A 26,325-nucleotide genomic window follows, 5' to 3' on the forward strand; every position below is an offset into this window, starting at 1 on the left:
CTCAAATTATTTCTGAAATGAAGACTTACATTTCTTTGCCAGAGAGTACAAATGGTCTTGCTGAACATCCAAAACGTTTTAAAATTATGTACAACCAGACGCAGATTGTAAAAACAAAACAAAAACTGCGTGTATGTAGCTGTATTTGTTGTGGTCAAGAAGTGATTTCATTCCATCGCTCTGTCTGATATGTACATGCAGCAGTGAATCACCAACAGCAATTACAATCTGGTTTCAACCCCAGTGGAACTAATAAGCATTTAACTAAAACAGGTTGGGTTTATGTAATTAAGAAAGATGAGACAAAAAAAACTTTCATTCTTTCTCTATCTTTCTCTGTCTTTTTCTCTCTCTACATATATATGTCATCCAACATATTGTTCAAAATTAATTACCTCCTGAGACCCAGTAAAAAGGGTAATACAGTGGTTTCTATGTTCCAGGTATTTTTTGTTGGTTTGTTTGTTTGTTTGTTTGTTTGTTTGTTTGTTTGTTTGTTTGTGTTTTTTAATTATCTGACACTCCTTTTGCAGGTCTTGGAATTAAACTAGGTGTATTTAATTAGGGAGGCATACAAAATGGGAGCATTGAAGATCACAGAACATTTCGTAATGAAGAGATCATCTCAAAAACTACGTCATAAAACGGATCCCCCGTGATTAGTAAGTGAGTTCTGAAGTAAGTTTCTAACGTTTTTTTTTTTTTTTTTTTATTAGGATAGCATCCATACATTAAAATAAGTAACTAACTATACTTATAAATTAATATAATTGCATTTTATAATTCCCCAAATTTAAGGGTGAATAAAATATGAAATGTCTTCATTTTTTGTTTGTTTACCTTTTCTAGTTATTTCTGTCTTTATTTAATTCATTTTGAGGCCCCCTTGTAAGTTTGCTGAGGCTCACACTCTTAAAAATAAAGGTGCTTTAAAGGATTCTTCGAGTGTTGCCATAGAAGAACCATTTTTGGTTCCACAAATGGTTCCATAAAGAACATTAAACATCTGAAGAGCCTTTCTGTTTCACAAAAGGGTCTTTGTGGTGAAAAAAGGTTCTTCAGATTACAAAAAGGTAAGAAAGAGATGGTTCATTAAAGAACCTTTGACTGATGGTAAATTAACCATCTCTTTCTTACCTTTTTATAATCTGAAGAACCTTCTTTCGCCACAAAGACCCTTTTGTGAAACAGAAAGGCTCTTCAGATGTTTAAGGTTCTTTATGGAACCATTTAGACAAAAAAAACGTTCTTCTATGGCATCGTGAAGCACCTTTGATTTTAAGAGTGTATGGAGCCCTGGACCCCTAAAACCATATTCACCTTATTCTTCAATGCGGAAGTAAGACTACACTGTAAAAAGTTTTCACCAGTTTCAACTTAAAAACTTAAGTTTAGCAGCTGCCTAAAAATTTTAGGTTAAATCAACTTTAAAAGTTAATATGTGAGTCATTTCAACTCACAAGTTAAATCAACTATTTTTTATTGTAATAAGTTCAAATGACTTTTGAGTTTTAAGCTGATTTAACTTAAAATTTTAAGGCAGCTGCTGAACTTAGGTTTTTAAGTTGAAACTGGTAAAAACTTTTTACAGTGTATGGATGAAGCTTCTGGTCAATTAGCCTTTATAAAATAATATGAAAAATGATGTGCAGTATAATGTAAAACTGTTTGCACTGCAAACCAGCGTGTTCATAATTAAAATAATACATTAAAGAATATGGTAAGACACATCAATTTCTAATATCAAGCAGCAAAACGAGCTGTTTTTACAGCTAAAAATAGCTGGACGCAGATGAGAGCGGAAGTCAGACCCATAAAAATTACAAAAGTGACCCTGGACCACAAAATCATAAGTGACCAAAAGTCATAAGGGTCAATTTTATTAAATTGAGATTTTTTTACATCATCTGAAAGCTGAATAAATAAGCTTTTTATTGATGTATGGTTTGTTAGAATATTTGAAAATCTGGAATCTGAGGGTGTAAAAAAATTAAAACATTGAGAAAATCGCCTTTAAAGTTGTCCAAATTAAGTTCTGTTATATTTACGGTAGGAAATGGACAAAATATCTTCACGGAACATGATCTTTACTTATCCTAATGATTTTTGGCATACAAGAAAAATCAATAATTTTCACCCGTACAATGTTTTGTTGGCTATTTCTACGAGTATATCCGTGCTACTTATGACTCGTTTCGTGTTCCAAGGTCACAAATTGTCGCGCTTACTCTTACGGGAAAAATAAGGTGGGTACATTATCATTTATGTAACTGACTTAATAAACACTGCTGCTTTAAACTGGAGAGCATAACTAAATATTTTTTGAGAGTGAAACGTTACTTAAGACCACCAGGTGGTGTAAACTCAACAGTTGGGCTACTAAGCAAGTCTTACAATCACAAACTCTTGCGGCAGGTTTTGTTGGAAAATAACATTGTTGTGACTGTGAGAAACATCATTTCGGATGTGGTAAACTAGCAACTTGCCATAGGTGAGGCTAAATTACCGTAAGAATTATCCCCGGAGTGACGCCAGCAGCTGCTGACATGTCATTGATATGAATTAAAATGTACCTATCATTTAATTTTAGTGAAACTTATTTGTTGCATAAGAAGAAGAGAAAAGAGTGACATTCATTCTTAACATCGTCATCATCATTTGTCATGTCACACCTGTGTTGCTTGACGTTATCACAGAAAAGCGCATGATATCCTATTATTGAAGGTAACAAACAACATATGTGACCCTGGACCACAAAACTAGTCATAAGGGTAAACGTTTGGCCGAGATACACCTATTTGAAAATCTGGAATCTGATTTAAAAAAAATCAAAATATTGAGAAAATCGCCTATGACGTTTTAATATATTTATGGTAGGAAATTTACAAAATATCTTCATGCAACATGATCTTTTCTTAATATCCCAATAATTTTTGGCATAAAAGAAAAATCGATCATTTTGACCAAAACAATGTATTTTTGGGCTATTGCTACAAATACCCGTGTTACTTAATACTGGTTTTGTGGTCCAGGGTCACATATGTTTACAATAGTGGATCCATTGATTGACTGAGTCTCAGGAGGATATAGGCTAGCCTAAAATGGAAATGAGATCTTGACAGTGCTATACCACCTTCATTCAATTCATAAAAAGATTAAACGTTAAATCAAACTTTGGAGTAGTATGCCGCCGCTGTTGTTTTCATAGGAATGTAGCGCTCATCTGAGAGGCTGAGTGTATCCAAGTGCGCATGTCCATTCATATCTTCAGCGCGTTTATGCAGCTTCAGTGCGGGTTTACATGTATGCCAGTTCCACAGCACTTTATTCATGTCGTCTTCTTTTCGGACCCCAAGAAGCTTCTCCTCGTCACTCTTCTGTTTTTCCCCATCCTCATCTTTATTGCCTTTCCCTTTCTTCGTGGGTAGCTCGAGTTGTGGAACAATTTCACCACTGATGCTCTCGAAGTACTGCTGTATACAGACCTTAGCGAAGCTCTTGGCGTGCTCTTTGCACGTTTCGTCGAATAGTTTGCGCTCTGTATCAATGTAGTGCGACCAATATTTGGTTTTAAGAAAAGCGGCTTGGGTAAAACAAGGTCTTATCGCTCTTATCAAAAAGGCTGCTACAGTTATTACCATTAAAAAGCTCCATCCACAAGCCTAAAAAAGAGAAGTAAAACATTAGAAAAGATTAATTTAAAATAAAACAATAGGCATATGTGGTTTTATATAGCTATATTTGTGATCCAGGACCACAAAACCAGTTTTTGAAAGTGAGATTTATACATCATCTGAAAGCTGAATAAATGTAAAAAAATAAAAGCTTTCCATCGATGTATGGTTTGTTAAGATAGGACAATATTTGGCCGAGATACAACTATTTGAACATCTGCTCAAAATATTGAGCAAATCGCCTTAAAAGTTGTCCAAATGAAGCTATTAGCAATGCAAACTACTAATCAAAAATTAAGTTTTGACATAAAATATCAAATAACGAAACAAAATATCTTAATGGAACATGATCTTTAGCTAGTAGCCTAATATGATTTTTGGCATAAAAGAAAAATCTATAATTTTTACCCATACAATGTATTGTTGGCTATTGTAATATACCCGTGCTACTTATGACTGGTTTTGTGGTACAGGGTCACATTTTTATATTACGCATAGTTTTATATAGACAATATAGTTTCCACATTATCTTACTGAATCATACATAATTTCTCTTATAATACTTTAAATAAATTCATTGTGATCAGATATACCCTCTTGTATAAGTTTGTATTTAATTCGTATGAAATATACAAAAACAACAATAGGTTCTAGTAATCTCATCTCTCCACGTAGTACGTTTAAAGTTTCTACAAGCCTATGAATATTTAATGAGGCAAGCACTGAAACAGCTTATGATTGGTTGTTTGCAAACGTAAGTTCATCTGCAATAAGATAGCCTATCAGTTTTACATACATTCTAAATTATAAACATCCTAAATGCGTTTTCTAAACGTCTATTTGACATCTAATAGGAAACGTCCTATAGACTTGCAGATAAGCAAATACCAAAAAGTATGTCTTGCAGATGTAAATACAGACATCAAATAGACATCTCTGTGATGCGCTACCAGGGAGGCTAAATGTTACAAAATTACAAATATTAGGCTTCTTTAACCAGCGTTATTAGTAGGCTAGCAAACCTATTTTCATTTTGAAGCTGTGAAATAATATCATTACCTGTGACAAACAGCGAATATACCTAGTGGCTGCTTCTCTGGAAATAATCTCATGTCCATCAAATACGTCTTTGCACGGAATCCTTGCTTGTAATTTTAGAAGCTCCTTTTTGGGCATGCTTTGATAGCTCTCGTTGAGGAACTCGGATAAATCCGTTGTGGCGCTGAAAGCACACAAAAAGCTCTTGCCATCCATTAAAGTCACAGCTACCCATACAGCCGGAGCGATTAAAGCGCGCTGCGTCATGGAGCTAAACATGTAACGCAAAACGGCCGGATCTTTCCTGCGTTTTCCAACCGGCCTCTTCCATTCTTCGGTTAATATTGATATGTTGTTGTTCAGTACGTATCCAAGTAAAAAGAACCATATTGGCGGAACGATTAGAATGCCAATTCCATACGCGTAATTGTAGTCTGGAAGACAAGGACAAGTGAACTCAAAAGAGGAATACATCTGAGCACTTGCCAGAGCCATGATCCCACAGATGCCATTCATGAAGGACTCTTGGTTGGCTTGCAAAAACTGGACCATAATCCGAAACTTATCCATTTTCAAAAAGTCAGTTCACCTTTTAGAGCAAAACAGCAGATTGAATTAGTACAGTTAAGCAAAAATAAATGATTCATCTTGTTATAATAATCAAAGACTTACTCTATCTTGTCAGAGAGAAAAAAGAGCAAGACTGCTGGACTCCAAAGTGAGGAAAGGTTCACCAGGTCGCCTCAATGCACGGATACACATGAGTGACAGGCCCCTCCTTTGGAGGCTCCAACACATCCTCAACTAAAGAGTTGGGTGTGATTTTTGTCCTGGCATTGTCCAGTGCTTAAATTGTTTACTTTCAAACATAATACATTACTACAAGACAAACTATCTTTTACACAAAAGGTGTGGCAGAAGTACATTTCAAAACATGGACAACATAACAAACACAAAACACAGTGGCCGAACCGCCATGCGACTAAAATGATAAACATATTTTTATTAGTTAGTATTATTAATAAATACAGAATATACAGACAAATACATACACAATACATGCATATTTGTTCAGGTGTTGCCAAGGTTTGTAGTAATTTGCATTGAAGCTCTATCCATGAGGTCTTTGTGTAATGCGTGTGGAAAGAGACATGCAAAAATACACAAACTAAATCCCAGCATATTCAAATGTGCCAGAATGCAAGCGTTTGAGGAAGGTTAAAACAAGGCTTTCTGAATTGACAATAATCTGATAGTTTTGATTCATACTAAATATGCAGGCATATTTGCATTAGAATCCTAAGGGGGCCTGAAGGCCCATTGCAACTTTGATGAAAACAGAAATTATATATAATTATTATAAACCTAATGCACCAGCATGAAAGCTTTTTAAGCTTTCTGAATTAACATTAGTTAGTCATATAGTTCTCAAATTATTACAATTCTAGCATCAACATTTTTCATTATCTTTATGAATATTTCATGAACATGTCACTTATTGACATTCATTCTTATTTAAGAGATTTTACACTTCAGAGAACAATGCTTTTCCATTGTGATCTTCCCAGGTGATACATACTTTGGGCTTATAGGCCATCTTGGTCACATCCAGCTCTGGTTTGCACTCATACCAGGTTTGCAGCAAATGATCCACTTGATCATGTCTGGTTATGCCATGTAGACGCTCCTCTTCTTCCTCTTCATATTCATTAGGGATTGTGCTACGTCTGAGTGCACTTGAGAGGGGCATTCTCAGAGTTGCATCTTCTCGCATACTCTCAAAAAACTGCACCACGCATTTTCTGGCAAAATCTCTGGCATGAAGGACACAGGTCTCGTCGAAGAGCTTCTGCTCAATGTCCAGATAATTGCTCCAGTAGCGAGTCTGCAGAAAAGTGGCGTGATTGAAGCAAGGCTTGAGGACACGACCCACAGCGCCCAGAAAAATGAAGAAGAGGAGGATTGACCAGCCTATTGCCTTAGAGAAGATAAATTGTACAAGAAGAATAGATGAATCATCTGGTTATGCAAAGCATGAAAGGATTTTAACCACCTACAGATTTGCTAAAGGTCTGCTCCTTTCAACTTTGTACAGCTCAATCTTACTTAGAAGCTATCAAGTCAAGATGACATTGACATCAGGGTTCTTTGACTAAAGACAATGTAAGCTTTGAAAAAATGTGCAAAAATGTGTGGAAACCCATTCACCTGAGAGTAACAACGCACGTAGCGCGAGACGGCTTTCCGAAAACTGGTGTTTTTGAAGATGACATCTTCTTTGCAAGGCACCTTAGCCATGATCTTAATCAGTTCTAGCCCAGTGCTGTTTGGTATTCCTGTAAAATATTTAGGGTCTACATTCATACTAAATGCACAGATGAAACATTTTCCATCCAAGAGTGTCATCAGAATCCAGACCATGGGGGCTAGAAGTGCTCGTTGCAACATTGAAGACAGCAAAAATCTGGAAGAAGCATAATATAAGAACTTTTATATAATTAATAGGCTAATAATAATAAATGAGTAGTATTAAGCTTCAAGCTTACTTTACCACTGCTGGATTTTTTGTTCTCTTGCCCAGGGGTCTGACCCACTCTTCCATCAGCACCCCTGTATGACGATTAACTAACACTCCCAAACAGAACAATATAATCGGAGGGACGAACATGACTCCCAGTGCATACATCTTGTTGTATTGCGGTAAACAGGGGCAGTTGAAATCAAAACTTGTATACAGCTTGACGCTTATCAGTGACAATATTATACAGATACCATTGGAGATAGACTCAGAATTTGACTGGAAATATTGCAGAACTAACTTTAAACGATCCATTAATTAGTTTACGTTATAGCTATCAGAGGCTGCGGATGTGTCAAACGTAGGCTACTTATCTGATAGGTTGTTGTGCAATCTGCGCCGTTCAAGTCTGCGAAAAAGACAAACGAAAAAAAACCTTGATAAATGGTTAATTTAATTTGAAAGTAATTATACTGATCGTGGAAACGAATGTTTCACAAATATTAACGCATCTTAAGCTCTGCGTGCTGAAGTGTGATGGGTTCACTTGGAGGACGCGCGCACCTGCTTCCTCTGGCCACACCCAAATGTGTGTGCAAATACCTGAGTTTAAAAGTTCTTAAAACGAGTTTGCTTTTTTCCCTTTCAATCAGATGGTGTAAAATATTTAATATTTTCGTTTTTAATGTTTTTAAAAACGAACTATTCATTGCGTTACGCTTTGGACTCTGGAGATCGGTTTCTATTTTAACGTGTTGTAACGGGTGAAAAATGTTGTGGCTCCTTTAAGAGCAGAGTTCCGTTCTGGGCACAGTCTGCAGATATATGCCAAGAGTACCGCATGTGTGCGGGTGCGATGGTTTTTACTTTTAATTTCTGTTGCTCATATAAGTTGTCTTCTTTTAATAAGTAACGCTGTTGCCAGGAGAATAAAGCTCAAGTTGTGGAATGCGACCCATGTGCGGTTTGTTTAATTCTTCTGCTGCAACGTGAGTTAGGCGAGCTATCCCTAACCCTGACTCAGCGCATTACAGTGTGTTGAGCAATGTAGCCAATCACAGACATATCTGCTGATTTCTTGAACCTAACAGCCAATCAGAGGCGTTTAGGTTAACATCCACTCACCGCTCAAATTGCTGCTACAAAGTATAGACGCGATGTAAATAAGATATTCAGCTTATATTATAAGTAACTTTGTGAGCTCGCGATGAACTAAGATGAGTGACAGCTTTATTAGTGATTATAAGCGAAGAGCTCTTTGGCACAAAAACCTTTGTATATGGGCCATTCTACAGAATTGGTTAAAAGTCAGCGTTGAAAGCGTCTTTTCCCGAAAATTTTGAATGTATGCAAATTGTATAATATCCAAGGTAGCCTACAGATTTCTAATTGTGCAGTTAATTCTCATATTGTATTTTCAGAAAGTATTGGAAAATTTGTCCTCTCCCCAGATTTGTCACTACCGAAACACAGAAACATATAGCCTAACTTAATAAGATGGGTTATATTTACCTAATAAGATTTTGCTTACATCTTCCAATAGTTAAATCAATAACAATTATAATTTGAACAATATTTCAAGTGTGATTTATGAGATTTATTGTATTTTGAATACAAATTTTATTTGTAAAAGGCAAAAAAAAAAAAAAAGATCATACTTATATTAAACTTAAAGATTCATTAGTTTGAATATACATTGAACCAAACACTATCATAACATCTTAGTTGATAATTCAGTATACTTTATTTTTGACAAAACATCACATGTTTTGGTGCACATTTTCAATAGTGACTGTAATGTTTTGGTAGCGACCAGAATTTTAACTTACATGCTAAAAACTACTAAAACATACTAAATACAAACATTTTTCAAAACTGTACTAAAATTTTGTTTATTTCCCCCAAATAAAGAATTATGTGTTCCCTTTTGTCACTACCGAAACAATGATGACGAAAATGTTATGGGATAACACCCAAAAAACAAAGATGTCACTATCGAAACTTCACCAAATGTTTTGTCAGTGACTGTTTTGGTATTGACAATTTAAGACACTTTTGAAGCAAGCTCAAAGATGCTAATCAGCACATGGTTAGCTAGCATAGTTCTGAACAGTTTTACACATATAACAACTAAATATTATGGAATAACTTGCAAAAAAGTGTTTAATTATAGAAAATGGTGATCAGTAGTGACATTCTTTACACATAGATTTTGATACTTTTGAACACATTTACAAATATGAGAGAGTAATACATAAACATACATTGTTTCAGTAGTGATATGAAAATGCGGGAACCATTTCATACTTGAAGTTTCATAATTTACCAAAAAATATTTTAAATATATATATATATATATTTTAAGTTCATGTAAAAAACAACAACAACATATTTTTCAAAACAATGGAATAAAGTGCAAAAAAATATTTCAATATCATTTTCATAAGTACCCACTAGATGATGATTTTATATTAAGCTTACTGATACTGAAATATCATTGATCCACATCTAAGATTTGAATAATTTTTAAATGTTTTTTTTTTTTTTTTTTGTGGTTGTGGGACAGCATGGTTCAATGCTGTAGAATGGCCCATATATTAAGATGAGCCCCCTCAGGGATTTGATTCTGGAGCCTTCCCACACCCCGAAGAGGATAATCGGTTTGGGGAATGCATATTTTTCTTAATAATTAGCCTCAGGCACATAACGTAAAAAAGATCAAAATAATCCCACAAACGAGTGATTGCAATGGGGGTTATTTGACAAACTCTCTAATATCAAAAATAAACTTTGATGCGGTAGCGACCTCGTGTGGGTAGTCTAGTCATCCGCTTTTAGTAGTCACTGCGCAGCTGCACAAAGAGCAGAATAATAATAAAAATAATTTGTGGGAAAATCCCATTTGAATGCCGCCGTTTGTAGATCCTCTCATTGTAATAGATCGTGTAACAACATTTTGATTCTTCAACAGTTAAGTCTTTTATTTTTGTAACACATTCACAATTAACACTATAATGTTCACTGAAAGTATAATTGTAACTTTTTTCCTCACGTCGAGATAAAGAGTTAAGTTTCCACTACCCCGGAGTGTAGGTGTGCGCGCGCGCGCGTGACCTATGATGTTGACTCAAGAGCGGGACTGACCCACGTGCTTTTTATAGAAGAGCGAAAACGGCCCCATTGGTCACTTCCTGGATGTGAGAGCAGCTTCATGTCGAGTATCGAGCAGATGAGGAAACAGAGGAGTAACGGTACTGAAGCGCTTTCTCTTTTGTCGCTTCAGTATCGTTCTGAAACAATGAACGGCGCTGGACTTTAACTCTTGGATTACAGTGTAAGTTACTATTCTGTTCTTCTTCGTCTAAGAAAACAAAGACTCTGCGAGTAGTGGTCGTCTGCTGTTTCATGTATTATTCAAGACACCGTAACAGCTGTGATTAAAATGGTAAAAATTTGAGTTTTGAAAATCACAAGAGTTTTGTAAAACACCTCAAAACGTCAAAAAAGAAAATACGCAGTGGTTTTAAAAAAGAGAAGTTGTTAGATGCTCTGCCTCGTTAGTTTATTGCGTCACCGCCCTCTGCACCACACGTTTCAGTCGCCCTGTTGCTGAACTTGCCACTGACTTCAATCATTTCATTTACGCGTTAACAAGTATTTCCTCTGTAATAGTGTTCAACTATTTGTAGATTTCTCTCTGTTTAATGGGTAAATTGTTGTTGTTGTTGTTGTTGTTTTAGAAACTCCGCCTTTTAGTGTTTGTAGATTGGGAATCTTTGCAGCGCCACACAAATTTACCAATTACAGTCTTTACTGGAACTCAAGCATTATTAGTCAACTACTTATCATTATGTAACGTAGACCCTATTTTAAAACATTTTTTTTCTAATGTTGTGCTCTTTAATGATATGACGCAGTTTCACATACACAACCAGTCACAGTAATATTTTTAATGTTTTTAAAAGTCTCTTCTAATCACCAGGCCTTTATTTATTTGATCCAAAGTAAAGCAAAGAACAGTACAATTCTGAAATGTTTTTACTATTTAAAATAACTGCTTTCTATTTGAATATATTTTAAAATGTAATTTATTCTTGTGATTTCAAAGCTAATTTTTTAGCATCATTACTCCAGTCACACCATCCTTCAAGAATCATTCTAATATTCTAATGTGCTGCTCAAAAACATTTATTATTATTGTTATATTGAAAACTGCTGAGTAGAATTGTTTCAGCATTCTTTGATGAATCTGAAAAAGCTCAGAAGAACAGCATTTATTTGAAATATAAATCTTTTTTGACATTATAAATCACTTTTGATCAATTTAAAGCATCCTTGCTAAATTAAAGTAAATTTCTATAATTTCTTATTTTAAAACAAATATTTTGACTCCATCTTTCTATTCATCAAAGAATCCTTAACAAATGTACTCAACTGTTTTAAATATTGATAATAGTAATAGTGTTTCTTGAACAGCAAATCAGCCGAAGACTGGAGTAATGATGCTGAAAATTAAAGTTTGATCACAGGAATAAATTACACTTTAATATATATTGAAATAGAAAGCAGTTATTTTAAATAGTAAAACTATTTCACAATATTACAGCTTTTGTTGCATTTTTGATCAAATAAATGCAGGCTTGGTGAGCAGATGAGACTTCTTTAAGAAACATCAAAAACTTTTGACTGATAGTGTATATGTTTATTTGTTTTTATGCACACTAACAAAATACGGCCTAAACTGGGGAAAAAGCAGCAGAAACATTAAAACACCTCCTTTCAGATGCAAAAGGGAGAGGTGCTTAACCTTCAGAAAACTTTGTGAGATTGAAGTAGAATTGAACCATTTAATTATTTTCTATTGATTCTCTATGTGGTTTGCATTACAAAAAATGTGTAACTGAAATGTGTTAAAACTACCACAAAGGCCACACATGTCAAATGTATTGAAGATCTGTTTTTGTTCAGATTTTTTTTTATAATAACTTGAGTAATATGGTTAAGCTTGACGAATTCTGTCAATCAATTCAACAGACCGACAAAATTTGTGTCTCTAATGCTTTAAAAAATCATGGAACACCAGAGTGTACCATATTGATGGAATGTGCCAGTAGCTTGCAGATTGTATAAATATGGAAATTTATCTGCCTCATTCCAAGAATCACTCAGACTTCAAGTACCACACTATAAATAAACCAATTACATAACGTCCTCCTCAGTGTATATATATGAAGTTCCTTCCTAAGCTTCGGTCAAGTTTTTTTTTTTTTTTTTTTCCAAATCTCAAGTTAAGAGAGCCATTAAACAGATTTTTACCCAGATATTGATTGAAAAACCCACACTACTGTTTTCAGTTTATTCTTTTATATTGATACTATCTTGCTGCTTTAATTTAGGACATTTAACAGGGGTTATCTGACTTCCTTCCCCAGTGCAGGGCAGACCTTTGTATTACAGTTCACAAACAACTGCTCTAAAGAATGACATGTTTTCCCAAAAGTTAAAAGATGTGTTTCCTTTCAAGAGCCTCACATTAATCCAGAAATGTGTGTTTTCCCAGACGCACAGAGAAGGATGCAAGGTGCTATAGCACGGGTTTGCATGGTGGTAGTAGCCGCTATCCTCAACCACCCGTCGCTCTTCCCTAATGAGAACACCACCATCCCAGAGCAAGATAATGAACTCCTGTCCCGTATGAAGGAGCACCAGGAGAAGCTGGAGGCTGAACAGAAGCGCCTGGAACAGGAGATCTCACAAACCGAAACAGCTCTGATCAGTGATCAAGACAGTTACAGCTGGTACTTTTGGAGCACCCTCTGCCTAGTCATATTCTTCACAATTGAGGTGTGCAGGCAGGATATCATCCCTACTGAAGTTCCAGATTCTGTAGAAGATGAAGATGGAGATTTCAATGCCGACTATATCAGTGCTAAAACTGTTGCCCTAGATAAAGGTGTCTTAAGTAATTTCTGCAAGACTCGCTTCCATCCTTTCATCCATGAAAGCGTAAGAGTGCGAGAGTTTATCGAGGGCTTTGCGGATGATTTGCTCGAGGCTTTGAGAAGTGTTTGCAATCGAGAATCTGATCTGGAAGTCGAGGACTTTGTTGGCATAGGCAGTATGTTTGAGTCGTGGAGGGTGTCTAAACCTCCTACATGTGATCTCATCGTGCCTTTCGCTCCTCCACGGCCATTCAGGTTTCAGTTTCAGCTCTGGTGCGACCCCTCTACTGAAATCCCGCTGGACTTGCAAGGATGTGGAAGGATTAAACTGCTAAAGCCAGGTGAGAACGGCACAGACTGTCTTTGTGGCTCAGCCAATCTTGGTGATGATATGCTTTGTCTGCTTCACAATAGAAATGAGCATGAAAAGCTTGAGGAACAACCTTTAATGGAGCACCTCTGTGAGAAGAACACCTCGTATTTGTCAAAAGATCAGATCATGAGATGGTTCCAGATCTCAGTGAGCAAAGCATGGGGCCAGATCTCTCATAAATATGATTTTGAGCTGGCGATTCGGAACCTGGACTTCCCTGGAGCTCTTAAAATCAGATTTAGGTCTGGAAAGAGTGTCGTTCTCAACATTACCCCTGCCGTTCAGTTTGAGGACACGGATGCTTTCCTCGTTTCTCATTTCCCATCTGACACTAGCGACTCCTCAGACACTCACTGGCAACTCTCTCTAACCGTTTATGAAAAGAATCTGCTGAAACATCTAGGAAAAAAACTTCCTACAAATTCGTGCCATGTTCACTGTCTTCAGATAGTGTCATTCTTGCACAAAAAGCAGACGGCTTTGACTGGGAGAAGTGCCTTTTGTAATTACCATATAAAGACGGCGCTTTTGCATCTGCTGTTGAGTAAACGTCCCACGATGTGGCAGGCGCAGAATCTCGATGACAGATTACGAGATCTGCTCAGCTTCCTTCAGCAAAGCCTGGAGGAAAAGAGACTCTATCATGTTGTAGTGGGGAACCCTCGCATCCCGGTTGAAGTTCTGGTTCCTAAAATAATCCGTACTGCAGAACCGATAAACCTGTTTAGGCCTCTTGTGTTGCAGAGGCATGTCTATGCTAAAATGGAGGAGCATTTTCAAGAGATGGTCAGAAATACCTCTGTGCTTGTTCAAGAATATACCCCACATCTTTCTAACGGTTACATGAGACATGAATTTAGCTCAACAGACCAGACATAGACTTACTCACCGATCTGGCTTTGAGTGCAGGGGATTTCTACAGACTAATTACATGATGATGTTTTGCATCTCAAATGTACAAAATGTTAAGCACTGACTGTTACTGATGCTATTTCGATATTTGGGTGTTTTTTCAACTATGGGCACTTTTTTTGTTGCAGGGGCCAAATTTTAACTTTTACATTTTTGTCAAATGAAGGTCACTTTAAAGCGGTCTTGGAAACTTGGAAATTTTTTTAAATGCTTTTTTGTTTTTGCTACATTTTAAATGCATATTATTGTCCTCTTGTCCTTACGATGGCGTTTTAGTGCCACATTAAAAAAAAATATTTTTTTTAATAATTTTTAATAATAATTTAACTTTATTCTCAATATTTCGACTTTATTCTCGAAACTTTTAGACTTTATTCACAAAATATTTCAACATTGTTCTTGTAATTTCGACTTCATTCTTGAAACATTTAGACTTCATTCTTGTAATTTTGACTTTATTCTTGAAACATTTCAACTTTAAAAAACATTTTGACTTTACTCTCAAAACATTTTGACTTTATTCTCAGAATATTTCGACTTTATTCTCAAAACATTTTGACTTTATTCTCAGAATATTTTGACTTTACTCTCAAAACATTTTGACTTTATTCTCGTAATTTCGACTTTATTCTCAAAACATTTTGACTTTACTCTCAAAATATTTCAACTTTATTCTCAAAACATTTCGACTTTATTGTTGAAACATTTCAACTTTATTCTCAAAACATTTTGACTTTACTCTCAAAATATTTAAAATTTATTCTCAAAACATTTTGACTTTACTCTCAAAACATTTCAACTTTATTCTCAAAACATTTTGACTTTATTCTTGAAACATTTCAACTTCATTTTCAAACATTTAGACTTTAATCTCATAATTTTAGATTTTTTTATTATTTAATGTGGTACTAAAACCCTGTTGTATTTCAAGACTTTCAATCTTAAAATATAAAAACTATCAAAACATTTTAATCTTTACATTTTTAATTATAACAAAGAGTGAATGTTATAAAAACCATTGGAATATTCATTTTAACACAAATGACAACTGCTCGTTTTTTTGGCGTACTTATCGCAACAAACTTTGCCTTTAATAATAATAATAATAATAAGTTTAATAATAATATAAAGGGACAACAGTGTCAGTGAACAGCAAGTTTAGGCTGAAATAATAATGTAATGTCTAAAGAAAACCAAGTAAAATCGAGCAAAATATCACCTGTTAACAGTTACTTTCATCATGCATCATTTCAACCTGTAATTTTGTTAAATTATGGAAAAAGTACAAACGTGTGTTTAGAATATCTGAAACGCTGGCCGTGAAATCCTTAGCGAGACAAAGTAAAGGTTTAAATGTAATTTCCAACACAGAATGTAATCAAACACAAACATAATTTGTGATGTGACTGAAATTTTCTGTTATAAAATAATAGAATTTTAAGGAAGTTTATTTTCCTAAAGTCCACAGGGCCAAAAGTGTCCATGATTAAAGAAACACCCACTCGCTATTCATCATCATTTTGGCAGCTTGTTCAGGATGTTTGAACCAACCATGAGTTTTTGCAAAGGATGTATTATTATGTTCAGAATGTAAATTCTTTAACATTATCAGAGCATTTAGCAGTATTATCAGTTTTGATCTCGTCTGCCAACACATAAAAGATTGTTGAAATTGTTGACAAAAAATAGAGAGCAGCTAGCACATTTAAAGAAATGACGCACAGTGACATGTACAGGCCATAGAAGGAAGTTGGAAAAAGCTTTATCTAACCTGTACAATGCACTGATTTTACTCTTTGTAGTCTTTGTTTTTTTTTAACAAAAATGCACTAAAACGTTTATGCAATATGCAGTCGTGCAGCTTTCTTTCCTAGAAAGTGATGTTGTGCAACCCCACAACATGCACTGAGTGGTTCACTTTCAACTGAAGAGAAAGCTTTGAGGATTTACATTTATGCATTTGGCAGATGCTCATATCCAACTGCATTCAAGGTACAAATATATATTTTATCAGTTCTTGCTTTCCCTGGGAATTAAAACCTATGACCTTGGCATTGCTAGCACCGAGCTATACTGTTTGAGCTACAGGAAAGATAAATAAAGACAAGTCCATAATGTTTATGGTTTGTACATTTGGTTTATTTATATTCATGTATAAATGACAAACATGTTAATATACCCATTGCAGCCTTTTTTACATGGACTTCTAGTCTGAGGTCTAAGGCTTAAAATCTTAATTTGCTGTAAATTCAGTATAAAAATTCTTATACTAAAACACACACAGATGGACGGATATCATCCTGTTTTACTTTATAAACCATGATCATAATTAGGGGTTCCGTCCATGTAGCTGTCGAAAAACACTTTGTGAACCTCTGTGCTGAACATGGTGGCTTTGACCACTGGATCCTCAAACATGCGTTCAATCCACTTGCTCAACTCAGGAGTCTTGGCCAAACAACTGTAATTTAAAAAGAGATACACACCTATTAGATTTACAAGCAAGCATTGGAGAAACACGCATGGTTGACATGGTTGCATTCACAAAAGTATACATGTAAAGACAAGTATGTTTTTCTAGTGTGCACAAAGTTCACTGAAACAAAGTGCTTTTCAATTCAGCTGGAACCAGAGCCCTGCCTTTACTAATCTCATCAGTCATTCATCACTGTTTGCTTATCCTTTTGACGTCACCTTTATAACTCAGCACGCAATTCTTCCTTGCTGTCTAATAAATGTGAGCTTTTTTTCATACATTCATTTTATATTTAATATATGTACTAATAAGAAACAAATAAAACATACTGCTTTATGCCCATAATCTCTGCCCTCTCAAACCAGGGCCAGATCAAGTAGTCAATCATTGTGATGGAATCGCCTCCAAAATATTTGGTCTTCTTTTTTGCCAGAGTCTGAAAAATAAGAAAATCAGTTAGAAATGAATACATCATTACAGCATACTGTACTGTACTGTACTGTACAAGAAGAGGTATTTTAGCCCACCTCATTTAATTTGGAGACTTTTTCCGTAAATTCAGCTTCAGCTGCTGAGACGTCTTCTCCTCTTTTTTTGCCCATAGAGATTGTATAGAAGTATGGAATCACCTGAAATTAGCAAACATTTCCATAAATATTAAATTCAAACCAATACTTTACACCAATGCTTCTAAGGGTTTTGATACTGATAATATAAAGATAATAGCAAAACTTTCAGATTTTTAGAAGATGTATGGATAGAGAGTACAGTTTTCTGATGGAGAAGCTTAATTAAAATCAGCAGATCTACTGGCAGATGCTTTATAAGGTACATGTTTCAAACTGACAAATTGACTACCTTTGAATAATGCTCCAGCAGCATTTTCTGTTGGGCCCTCTCAAATGGGTCGGATGGGAGCAGTTTCTTCTGAGGGTAGGCCTCTTCCAGGTACTCACAGGTGATTGGTGACTCATATATCACCTGACCATTTGAGGTTTCCAATACTGGCACTGTTCCTGAAGGATTCTTCTCCAGAAACCAATCAGGCTTATCCTTCAAATTGATGTTGATAATTTCATGTCTGTGTAAAAAGATCAATATTGGTTGATGGATAGATATTTAACAGTGATTTCCCTCACAACCAAAACAGAACTTACTTAACGCCCTTGGCAGTGAGCACCAGTCTTGCTCTTTCAGCAAATGGACAAAATCTCATGCTGTAGAGCCGAATAACACCATTCGGCACTGGTCCAGGAGCAGGACATGCTGTTACACCAATGAAACACATGGGATGCAAGAATGTAAATATTTACATGAATAGAAAAGTTATTTACATTTACATAATATGCATGGAATTTCATCAGTAAAATAATATGGACCTCTAAACCCAGGTGCTCTTTACAAATTACATTTGAATAGCTTATTTATCTTTTTCATCAGAAAGAAATTCTTGATGATTACGCAAGGTCATGGTCACATCTGGGAGAGTTTTCTCCAACCAGGTTGTTTGTAATAAAACTCTTGTTGATAATGAAAAATTAGCTTAACAGATGTTTTTAAGAACGATTTTCCATTTAAAAGATACAGATCAAACATGAGTCCAATTTCCTTGCTTTTTCTTACCTTTTCCTTGGCATTTTGCAGATGGAGACATTATTGTGATCAGTGTGTTCACTTAAAGAAGACCCTAAAGGTGGAAATAAAAGAATACATGGTGACTATACAAACAAGAGAAAAACATTAGCGTTCTATGGATAAGCATCTAAAGCTGTTACATAACGCGCATGGAAAGACGAAAGAAAAACGATTTTCGATGCTATCATAGATGCTTAACATGTTTTACTAAAAGCAAAGTAAAATTCATTGAAGGTTTGCTTACCTGTTGAACCGGCTGACCTGACTGAAGTACGTTAACGCTAGAATGTTGAGTTTTTATAGAAGAATAGGTGTGGCTGAAGACTATATGACTCCTCCTTTCACATACTTACTACTACATCCATGTTACTTTCAAAATAAAGCTCTTGGTCCAAAAATTTGTTTTTATAAGTTACTTTTCATCGTTTGATAAGTAGGCTATCCCAAATTGATTTTACAGCTATTACACGACTATAAATGATAAAAGCCTAATACTATATGCTTTTCTGTACATTTCTCCGATTTTGCCTTGTCATGTTTCTTGTACAATCAACTATGTACATAGAACCACCCTAGTCAGCGGAGCAATTATTTTCTACACCATTTGTATCCCTGCGCGGCTACTATAACCGGTCATTTTTCGATTGCTTAGACTGCTAGGGACTTTATCTTTTAGCGGAAGGATACAACTAAACGAATCTGCTTAATTAAATAACGATGTAAATAACGACGAAAAATAGCGTGTGTTTTTTTTTTATAATTTTTTTGATATAGGGTGACCAGATGTCACCGTTTTCCGGGAAAAGTCTTCATTTTTGGTGTCTTGTACCTGGAAACGTCCCTGTTTAGCACGTTAAAAACACCAGGCAAATACAAGCCTCCAAAAGCACAAACATTAAATAACATTTGAAAAGTGAATTAAAGTTGTAATTTCTGTTTGTGAAATGAAAATGTTAAATACATTTTGAAACTAAATGTTAATAATGTCATGTAGTTTCATTTTCGTTGTAGCCTATTTTGTAAAATCATTTTGTATATTGTTTTTATCTGTTTGCATGCGTTACTATTTTGAATTGTAACAAAACCAGTTGGGGGCTGTTTGACCTGCAAATATCATAATAATTATTAATTATAATAGTAGTGTATGCATCCGCACAGTCATAAAATGTATTTTCCCCATTTTTCATTAATAACAAGTAATATTCAATATGTAGACTACAGAACTAGAAAATGTCCCCAGTTACAAATTTCTCAAATCTGGTCACTTTATTTTATTAATAATTTATTAATCCTTGTCTAACAGCAATAATATCTATGATGTATTTATATTATAGCTACTTATAGCAGAGGTAAGAGTTGAGATGATAGATCTAGACTGTTTAATGACTTTTTATCTTATCCGTATCTCAAGTATACAACATCTTACTAAATAAAGACAATCTATTTGTTTGTTTCCACATAATACTCACTGTTTATGATACTGTTGTTGTGTGGGAGTCTTGCAAAGTCATGCAAAGGCTTCTTTTGCAGTTCAACAGGTGCAAAATGAAATGAGTCAGCATGTCAATTTGTCGGTGTAGGCCTATAGACTTTTCTAAAAAAAATCCTGACCTTTATCTTTGAATTTGCCCTAACATAAAGATCTTAAAGACTTGACAGGGACATCTCAAAGCTTCTGTTGTGCAAAGTCACGCTTAGCAAGGCATTACATATTTAAGAGGCATTGTTAGTTTTTAGCGTTATTGTTCTGGAAAGGGTGGAGCACTTGAGCAAACACTTGAAGAATTGAAAAATCACCTAACCCCTTTACATTTTAGAAGTTTTGACTAACGAAACCCTCAGATGTTTAGATTCTTTCTTCTTAAACACAAAAGAAAATAATTTGAAGAATGCTACAGTTACCAAACAGTTGACAGTAGCCATTGACTATAAGAGGATATTAATGTTTACCAACATTCTTCAAAATATATCACATCAATATCACAACATAAATGCAGTTGAAGTCAAAAGTTTACATACACCTTGCAGAATCTGCAAAATGTTAATTATTTTACCAAAATAAGAGGGATCATACAAATGCATATTTTTTATTACTGATCTGAATAAGATATTTCACATAAAACATAAATAACGAAAATAAGTTGAATTTATAAAAATGACCCTGTTCAAAAGTTTACATACACTTGATTCTTAATACTGTGTTGTTACCTGAATTAGCCACAGCCGTAGATGTTGTTTTTTTTAGTGATAGGTGTTCATGAGTCTCTTGTTTGTCCTAAACAGTTCAACTTTAGGTCACACATATTCTTTAGTTTTTCAGCATTTTTGTGTATATGAACCAACAATGACTGTATGATTATAAGATCCATATTTTCACGCTGAGGACAACTGAGGGACTCATATGCAATTATTACAGAAGGATCAAACACTCACTGATGCTTCAGAAGGAAACACAAAGTATTAAGAGCCAGGGGTGTAAACTTTTGAACGGAATGAGGACATGTAAATTTTTCTTATTTTGCCTAAATATTATATATATTTTTTATTTAGTACTGGCCTTCAGACACTACAGAAGATATATGTTCAACAATAACATGCATTTTGTATGATCCCTCTTATTTTGGTAAAATAATATCTTTTCTGCAAGGTTTTTGTAAACTTTTGACTTCAGCTGTAGGTTTAGAACAGCTTAAGGGTCAGTTCTATGTGCTTATCATGGTATGTTGGGAATGACAGATTTAGGTGGTTATCTTTCTTGCATGTCTGTTAAATCTCAGTAGCACCTGCTGCTTCTGATAAATTTATGGATTATATAAATTCTGAGAACTTGGTATAAGATGGTGACTCATTAGACAAGTGGTGGACACCTAGTGAATAGAGCTATTAGGGCCAACAATGCAGGTTAAACTCCAGAGAGGTGTGACCCATGAACTAAGATAATGACAACCCTGCAGTTAGCATACTCTACTTTTATTCCTGTATAATAACTACTGCAGTTACACTGGAAAATCTAATATTGGATTAGTCAAAATATTAGCTAATATTAAAGTTTAGAGGATACTTTATCAATTAAAGAATGAATGAACTTCAGAGATGTTTTTGTGTCATTATTATATATTTTATTTCATTGTATTTGCATAAGTTACATAACTCATTGCATGTCATTCATTCTGATCTCTCAGTCATTATAACCTTACCAGTTAAAGAAGATTTTAAGATTAAAGTTTTAGATTTACATTTTTAATATCCACACCACAAGTCAAAAAGAAACCAAGATTGATATACCAGGCATGAAATTCTCTTTTGATATTAATCGGGATCACAGTATAAAAGATGGACGGATATAAACGTACCTTCTACAACAATATCTGTTAAAACAGATAGGCAACAGAGGTGTGTTTTACCAGAGAACAATGATTCATCTTATAAACCATAATCATAATCGGGCTTTCCTTCCATGTAGGACTTGTAAAAAACCTTGTAGGTGTCTGTGCTGAACATTGCAGCTTTTACAGCAGGATCCTCCAACATGTGTTCTGTCCACTTCTTCAGCTGAGGAGTGCCGTCCAAGCAGCTGAAAATGGTAATATGCAAAGAAATCTAATTAAATATGAATTGTAAAATATTTGGATTTGTTTAATTTGCTGTCATGACCATCTTCTATTATCTGCCTTTCTCTATTGCTGGTGCAATTAAAAGAGAAGTACACTTACTGAGAATTTACCCCCATGTCATCCAAGATCTTCATGTCATTCTTTCTTCAGTCTAAAAGAAATTAAGGTTTTTGAGGAAAACATTCCAGGATTTTTCTCCATTTAAAATTTTCTATATGGAGAAATTGGCCATCACAGAATGTTTTTAAATCAAAAAAACTATTTCTTAGTGACTGAAGAAAGAAAAGACACGAACATCTTGGATGACATGTGGGTGAGTAAATAATCAGGAAATTCTGTACGTAAACTTCTCCTTTAATAAATGTGATAAAAACAAGATCAAAACATACTGCTTCAGACCCATCATCTCCAGTCTCTCAAACCACGGCCACATCATGTAGTCAATCATTGTTATTGAATCTCCTCCAAAAAACTTGGTCTTCTTGTTGAGAAGGATCTGACAAACATAGAGAAAGCAGGAGTTTACACAGTCAGTGAAAATGAGATGTACTGAAAATACCTTCTGACATTAGAAATCCAATACTGGATCTTTATTCCAGTTATCAGTATATAATATGATTAGTATTGCAGCAAACCTCATTAAACTGGGTGAACTTCTCTTTAAGTTCTGCTTCAAGTGCAGACACATCTTCTCCTTTTGCCTTGGCGACAGGGATCTTATAGAAGTAGGGTGTTACCTAAAAAGAGCATCCATTTATATAGGTGAAAACATTTGATTCATTCAATCTATGATATCCTTTGGAAGCGAGTTGGGAAACACCTTTGAATAATGCTCCAGCAGCATTCTCTGTTGGGCTCTCTCAAATGGGTCGGATGGTAGTAGTTTCTTCTTCGGATAGACCTCATCCAGGTACTCGCAGGTGATTGGTGACTCGTATATCACCTGACCAGTTGGGGTCTCCAGCGTTGGTACCAAACCAAGAGGATTCTTCTTTAAAAACCAATCAGGCTTATCTTTCAAATTGACATTGATGATTTCATGTCTAGAACAAAATGCAATTATTCATATGGGCTGTTCTTTTCACTCATACTTGAGTGAAAATACTTGACTTCTCTCCAACTAACTCACTAAGGTCTATTAAAGTTTGCACTCACTCAATTCCCTTGGCAATGAGCACCAATCTGGTCCGTTGGGCAAAAGGGCAGAATCTCATGCTGTAAAGCCGTATATGGTCCTTGGGCACAGGGCCAGGAGCCGGACTTCCTGTAGCACAATTTAAACAAAAAACATTAGACCAACGGGAAGTTGCATAAACTTAGCTTCTGTGTTAAGACAATGTCTTAAGAACCAGTCTGACCAACTAGCAATTACCCAAGCGGTAATCAGTGTTTTTTTTTTTTTGGTATAAACAATTACTAATATACGTTTTAATATAAACAAATTTTAAAAATGATACCCAACCTTAAAAAAAATAGATGTCTAACTTGTAAGACTAGTCTAAACCTTTTATGCAACCAGCCACTGATCTACCCGTTTCTGCCATGACATTGATGTATAGTAATGGGAGTCACTTGTATATGTTTATAATGATCCATAATGTCTTTTCAATGTTTTTTTCAAGTATAAGCGGGTTTTTAGTGTTGACAAGAGCGTGGCACATAATATATATAAATATACATATACAGTTAAAGTTACAAGTTTACATACACCTTGCAGTATCTGCAAAATTGTAATTATTATTACCAAAATAAGAGGGATCTTTCAAAATGCACGTTTTTGCTTATTTAGTACTGACCTGAATAAGTTATTTCATTTACCTATAGTCCAAAAGAGAAAATAATAGCTGAATTTATGAAAATGACCCTGTTCAAAAGTTTACATACAACTGATTCTTAATCCTATTTTGTTTAGTTATAGTTGTTAATGAGTCCCTTGTTTTTTTCCTGAAGAGTTAAACTGCCTGCTGTTCTTCAGAAAAGCAGGTCCTACAGATTCTTTGGTTTTTCACCATTTTTGAGTATTTGAACCCTTTCCAACAATGACTGTTTCCACACTGCAACTATTACAGAAGGTTCAAAGGCTCACTGATGCTCCAAAAAGACACATGATGCATTAAGAGTTGGGGGTGAAAACTTGAATTTTGGAAGATCAGGGTAAATTTAACTTATTTTGTCTTCTGGGAAACATGTAAGTATCTTTTGTAGCTTCTGAAGGGCAGTACTAAATGAGAAATTAGGCAAAATAAGAAAAATGTAGGCCTACACATCTTCATTCTGTTCAAAAGTTTACACCCCCAGCTCTTAATGGATTGTGTTTCCTTCTGAAGCATCAGTGAGTGTTTGAACCTTCTGTAAAACTTGCATATGAGTCCCTCAGTTGTCCTCAGTGTGAAAAGATGGATCTCAAAATCATACAGTCATTGAAAAAGGTTTAAACACAAAGATGCTGGAAAACCAAAGAATTTGTGTGACCTGAAGGATTTTTCTGAAAAACAGCAGGCAGTTTAACCGTTAAGGACAAAGGGACCAATTTCACTAAATAAACAAAAAAAGAAAAAGAAAAAAAAAAACAGCTGTGGATGATTCAGGTAACAGCACAGTACTTAAGAGTCAAGGGGATGTGAAATATCTTATTCAGGCCAGTACACTAAATAAAGATAACATGCATTTTGTATAATCCCTCTTATTTTGGTAAAATAATTAACATATTGCAGATTCTGCAAGGTGTATGTAAACTTTTGATTTCAACTATATATATATCAACATATATAACTGAAAGTAAACAGTTTCTTGTAAGCCAACTCTTGTCTACTAAATCTCTTCATAAAAACACTTAATCAAAATCCCAACACAGGCATATTTTAAAAGTTTCCCTTGTTTAAAATCTACAGGATAACTGGAATGACTTCTTTAAGCAATGAGATCTATGACAGAGCTGATTCCATGAGCGTATGGCGCAGCAAATGTACGGAATCCGCTCAGTCATAAATCATCGGCAATAAGCAGTAGTGATTTCATAAAAGTGCAATGTCATGCTGTCGTCAGTAGTAACCAGGGGCCATAACTGTTATATCACTTGTCAAGTTTCCGTGTACAAATGAAATACCTGTGTACAATTCTTAAAATAACTTGTGTACAATGAAATAATCGAAACTTCTCGTTTCCTAACATAACGAAGACACATCTGGACACGTTTAAAGAAGTCACACTACATTTAAGACAATCGAGATGATGTTACATAAATACATTGTAAACAAAGCACAGTCCTGCTTAGTCATGAAATCGAAAATAAACTACTTAAGGAAAGAAAGAAAAATGTACTGCTCTAAAATGCATTTTCTTTTATGTCTAATAATTATTTCTTACCTTTTCCAAGACTTTTCTGTGATGATGCCATTATTTTAATTAGCAATCGAGAAGCGGTGGTGGAAGAATAGACCTGCAAAGGCTGAATTAAAATTTAGAAGTCAAGTCAGCTTCAGTTTAAATACTACTGTTGTATTTGATTAACTAGACGCAACCTAGCAGTTAAGTAGGAAGTTAGGTAACCACTGTCTTTCATAAATTCAATAATTTCATATTAAACAGAATCGAACCTAAAGAAATAAAATAAAGAATACAGAAAGAATAATAACTGAATGGTGCACACATAATGTGAAACCTACCTGTCTGATCGTATGACTTGCCACACAATTTCGATGATACATGGGAAGTTGATTTTATTTATTGGAGAGGAGGCGGAATGTCTAGTGTTCCAATGATTAAACTGCAACCATTTCGTTATTTCAAAATAAAAGTCCCAAAAACGTGCAACCACTACACTTAGTGAAATTAAAAGCTCGGCGAGCACTGTAATAAAATACCTCACACCTCATTTTACCTCGTCTCTCGACTAAACTGTAAACTGTAAACTTTATGATGATCATTTTGGTGTGCAAAGCATTTTAGGTTTTCTTTTGTAATTACAAATTGTATAAATGTTTGCATTTCCCTTTTACAGAGGTGCTAAAAGCATTCGTCAATTGTAACACATCTGTGTGGTGACTTGTCATTCCTATCTGCATGATAAATGGCTTTTTTTTTTATACATGTATTTGCATACCGAGTTGTGGTTGGTCTAATCATAACACTATTTGAGTCTAG

At 34.9% G+C, this 26,325-nt stretch overlaps 5 protein-coding genes across 5 annotated transcripts; 1 reads left to right on the forward strand and 4 right to left on the reverse strand.

Moving 5' to 3' along the window:
* Nucleotides 1–3,167: 3,167 nt before the first annotated feature.
* Nucleotides 3,168–5,282, reverse strand: calhm1a (calcium homeostasis modulator 1a). The gene is made up of 2 exons (XM_073834631.1): nt 4,734–5,282; nt 3,168–3,662 (listed from the first exon to the last, which is right to left on the reverse strand). Exons 1-2 carry the CDS (start codon nt 5,280–5,282, stop codon nt 3,168–3,170), a joined length of 1,044 nt encoding a protein of 347 aa, XP_073690732.1.
* Nucleotides 5,283–6,237: 955 nt separating this feature from the next.
* On the reverse strand, nt 6,238–7,545 carry calhm3 (calcium homeostasis modulator 3). Its single transcript, XM_073833609.1, has 3 exons — nt 7,259–7,545; nt 6,921–7,176; nt 6,238–6,690 (listed from the first exon to the last, which is right to left on the reverse strand). The coding sequence occupies exons 1-3, from the start codon at nt 7,543–7,545 to the stop codon at nt 6,238–6,240; spliced, it is 996 nt and encodes a 331-aa protein (XP_073689710.1).
* Nucleotides 7,546–10,427: 2,882 nt separating this feature from the next.
* itprip (inositol 1,4,5-trisphosphate receptor interacting protein) lies at nt 10,428–14,861 on the forward strand. The gene is made up of 2 exons (XM_073835026.1): nt 10,428–10,564; nt 12,791–14,861. Exon 2 carries the CDS (start codon nt 12,805–12,807, stop codon nt 14,422–14,424), a length of 1,620 nt encoding a protein of 539 aa, XP_073691127.1. The 5' UTR covers nt 10,428–10,564; nt 12,791–12,804; the 3' UTR covers nt 14,425–14,861.
* Nucleotides 14,862–16,574: 1,713 nt separating this feature from the next.
* On the reverse strand, nt 16,575–19,009 carry gsto2 (glutathione S-transferase omega 2). The gene is made up of 7 exons (XM_073835027.1): nt 18,813–19,009; nt 18,557–18,620; nt 18,091–18,199; nt 17,792–18,014; nt 17,461–17,562; nt 17,263–17,369; nt 16,575–16,918 (listed from the first exon to the last, which is right to left on the reverse strand). The coding sequence occupies exons 2-7, from the start codon at nt 18,585–18,587 to the stop codon at nt 16,768–16,770; spliced, it is 723 nt and encodes a 240-aa protein (XP_073691128.1). The 5' UTR covers nt 18,588–18,620; nt 18,813–19,009; the 3' UTR covers nt 16,575–16,767.
* A 2,653-nt stretch (nt 19,010–21,662) lies between these two features.
* On the reverse strand, nt 21,663–25,949 carry LOC141326295 (glutathione S-transferase omega-1-like). Its single transcript, XM_073835028.1, has 7 exons — nt 25,848–25,949; nt 25,549–25,630; nt 23,338–23,446; nt 23,003–23,225; nt 22,818–22,919; nt 22,572–22,678; nt 21,663–22,142 (listed from the first exon to the last, which is right to left on the reverse strand). The coding sequence occupies exons 1-7, from the start codon at nt 25,887–25,889 to the stop codon at nt 21,992–21,994; spliced, it is 816 nt and encodes a 271-aa protein (XP_073691129.1). The 5' UTR covers nt 25,890–25,949; the 3' UTR covers nt 21,663–21,991.
* Between the last annotated feature and the right edge of the window lie 376 nt (nt 25,950–26,325).

This window comes from Garra rufa, chromosome 2, assembly GCF_049309525.1.
Source record: "Garra rufa chromosome 2, GarRuf1.0, whole genome shotgun sequence".
In the NCBI taxonomy this organism is placed as follows: Eukaryota; Metazoa; Chordata; class Actinopteri; order Cypriniformes; family Cyprinidae; genus Garra; species Garra rufa.

What these genes read in the sequence shown, in the direction of transcription:
- calhm1a (XM_073834631.1), bottom strand. Translation starts at nt 5,282, where the DNA reads ATGGATAAGTTTCGGATTATGGTCCAGTTTTTGCAAGCCAACCAAGAG. An exon ending in ATATTCGCTGTTTGTCACAG is followed by an intron (nt 3,663 to 4,733) that starts GTAATGATATTA and finishes TCTCTTTTTTAG; the next exon opens with GCTTGTGGATGGAGCTTTTT.
- calhm3 (XM_073833609.1), bottom strand. Translation starts at nt 7,545, where the DNA reads ATGGATCGTTTAAAGTTAGTTCTGCAATATTTCCAGTCAAATTCTGAG. An exon ending in AAAAATCCAGCAGTGGTAAA is followed by an intron (nt 7,177 to 7,258) that starts GTAAGCTTGAAG and finishes TGCTTCTTCCAG; the next exon opens with ATTTTTGCTGTCTTCAATGT. An exon ending in ACGTGCGTTGTTACTCTCAG is followed by an intron (nt 6,691 to 6,920) that starts GTGAATGGGTTT and finishes ATCTTCTCTAAG; the next exon opens with GCAATAGGCTGGTCAATCCT.
- itprip (XM_073835026.1), top strand. Translation starts at nt 12,805, where the DNA reads ATGCAAGGTGCTATAGCACGGGTTTGCATGGTGGTAGTAGCCGCTATC.
- gsto2 (XM_073835027.1), bottom strand. Translation starts at nt 18,587, where the DNA reads ATGTCTCCATCTGCAAAATGCCAAGGAAAAG. An exon ending in TGCAAAATGCCAAGGAAAAG is followed by an intron (nt 18,200 to 18,556) that starts GTAAGAAAAAGC and finishes TTGGTGTAACAG; the next exon opens with CATGTCCTGCTCCTGGACCA. An exon ending in GAGATTATGGGCATAAAGCA is followed by an intron (nt 16,919 to 17,262) that starts GTATGTTTTATT and finishes TTTAAATTACAG; the next exon opens with TTGTTTGGCCAAGACTCCTG.
- LOC141326295 (XM_073835028.1), bottom strand. Translation starts at nt 25,889, where the DNA reads ATGTATCATCGAAATTGTGTGGCAAGTCATACGATCAGACAG. An exon ending in CAAGTCATACGATCAGACAG is followed by an intron (nt 25,631 to 25,847) that starts GTAGGTTTCACA and finishes ATTTTAATTCAG; the next exon opens with CCTTTGCAGGTCTATTCTTC. An exon ending in TGCTGGAGCATTATTCAAAG is followed by an intron (nt 22,920 to 23,002) that starts GTGTTTCCCAAC and finishes TGCTCTTTTTAG; the next exon opens with GTAACACCCTACTTCTATAA.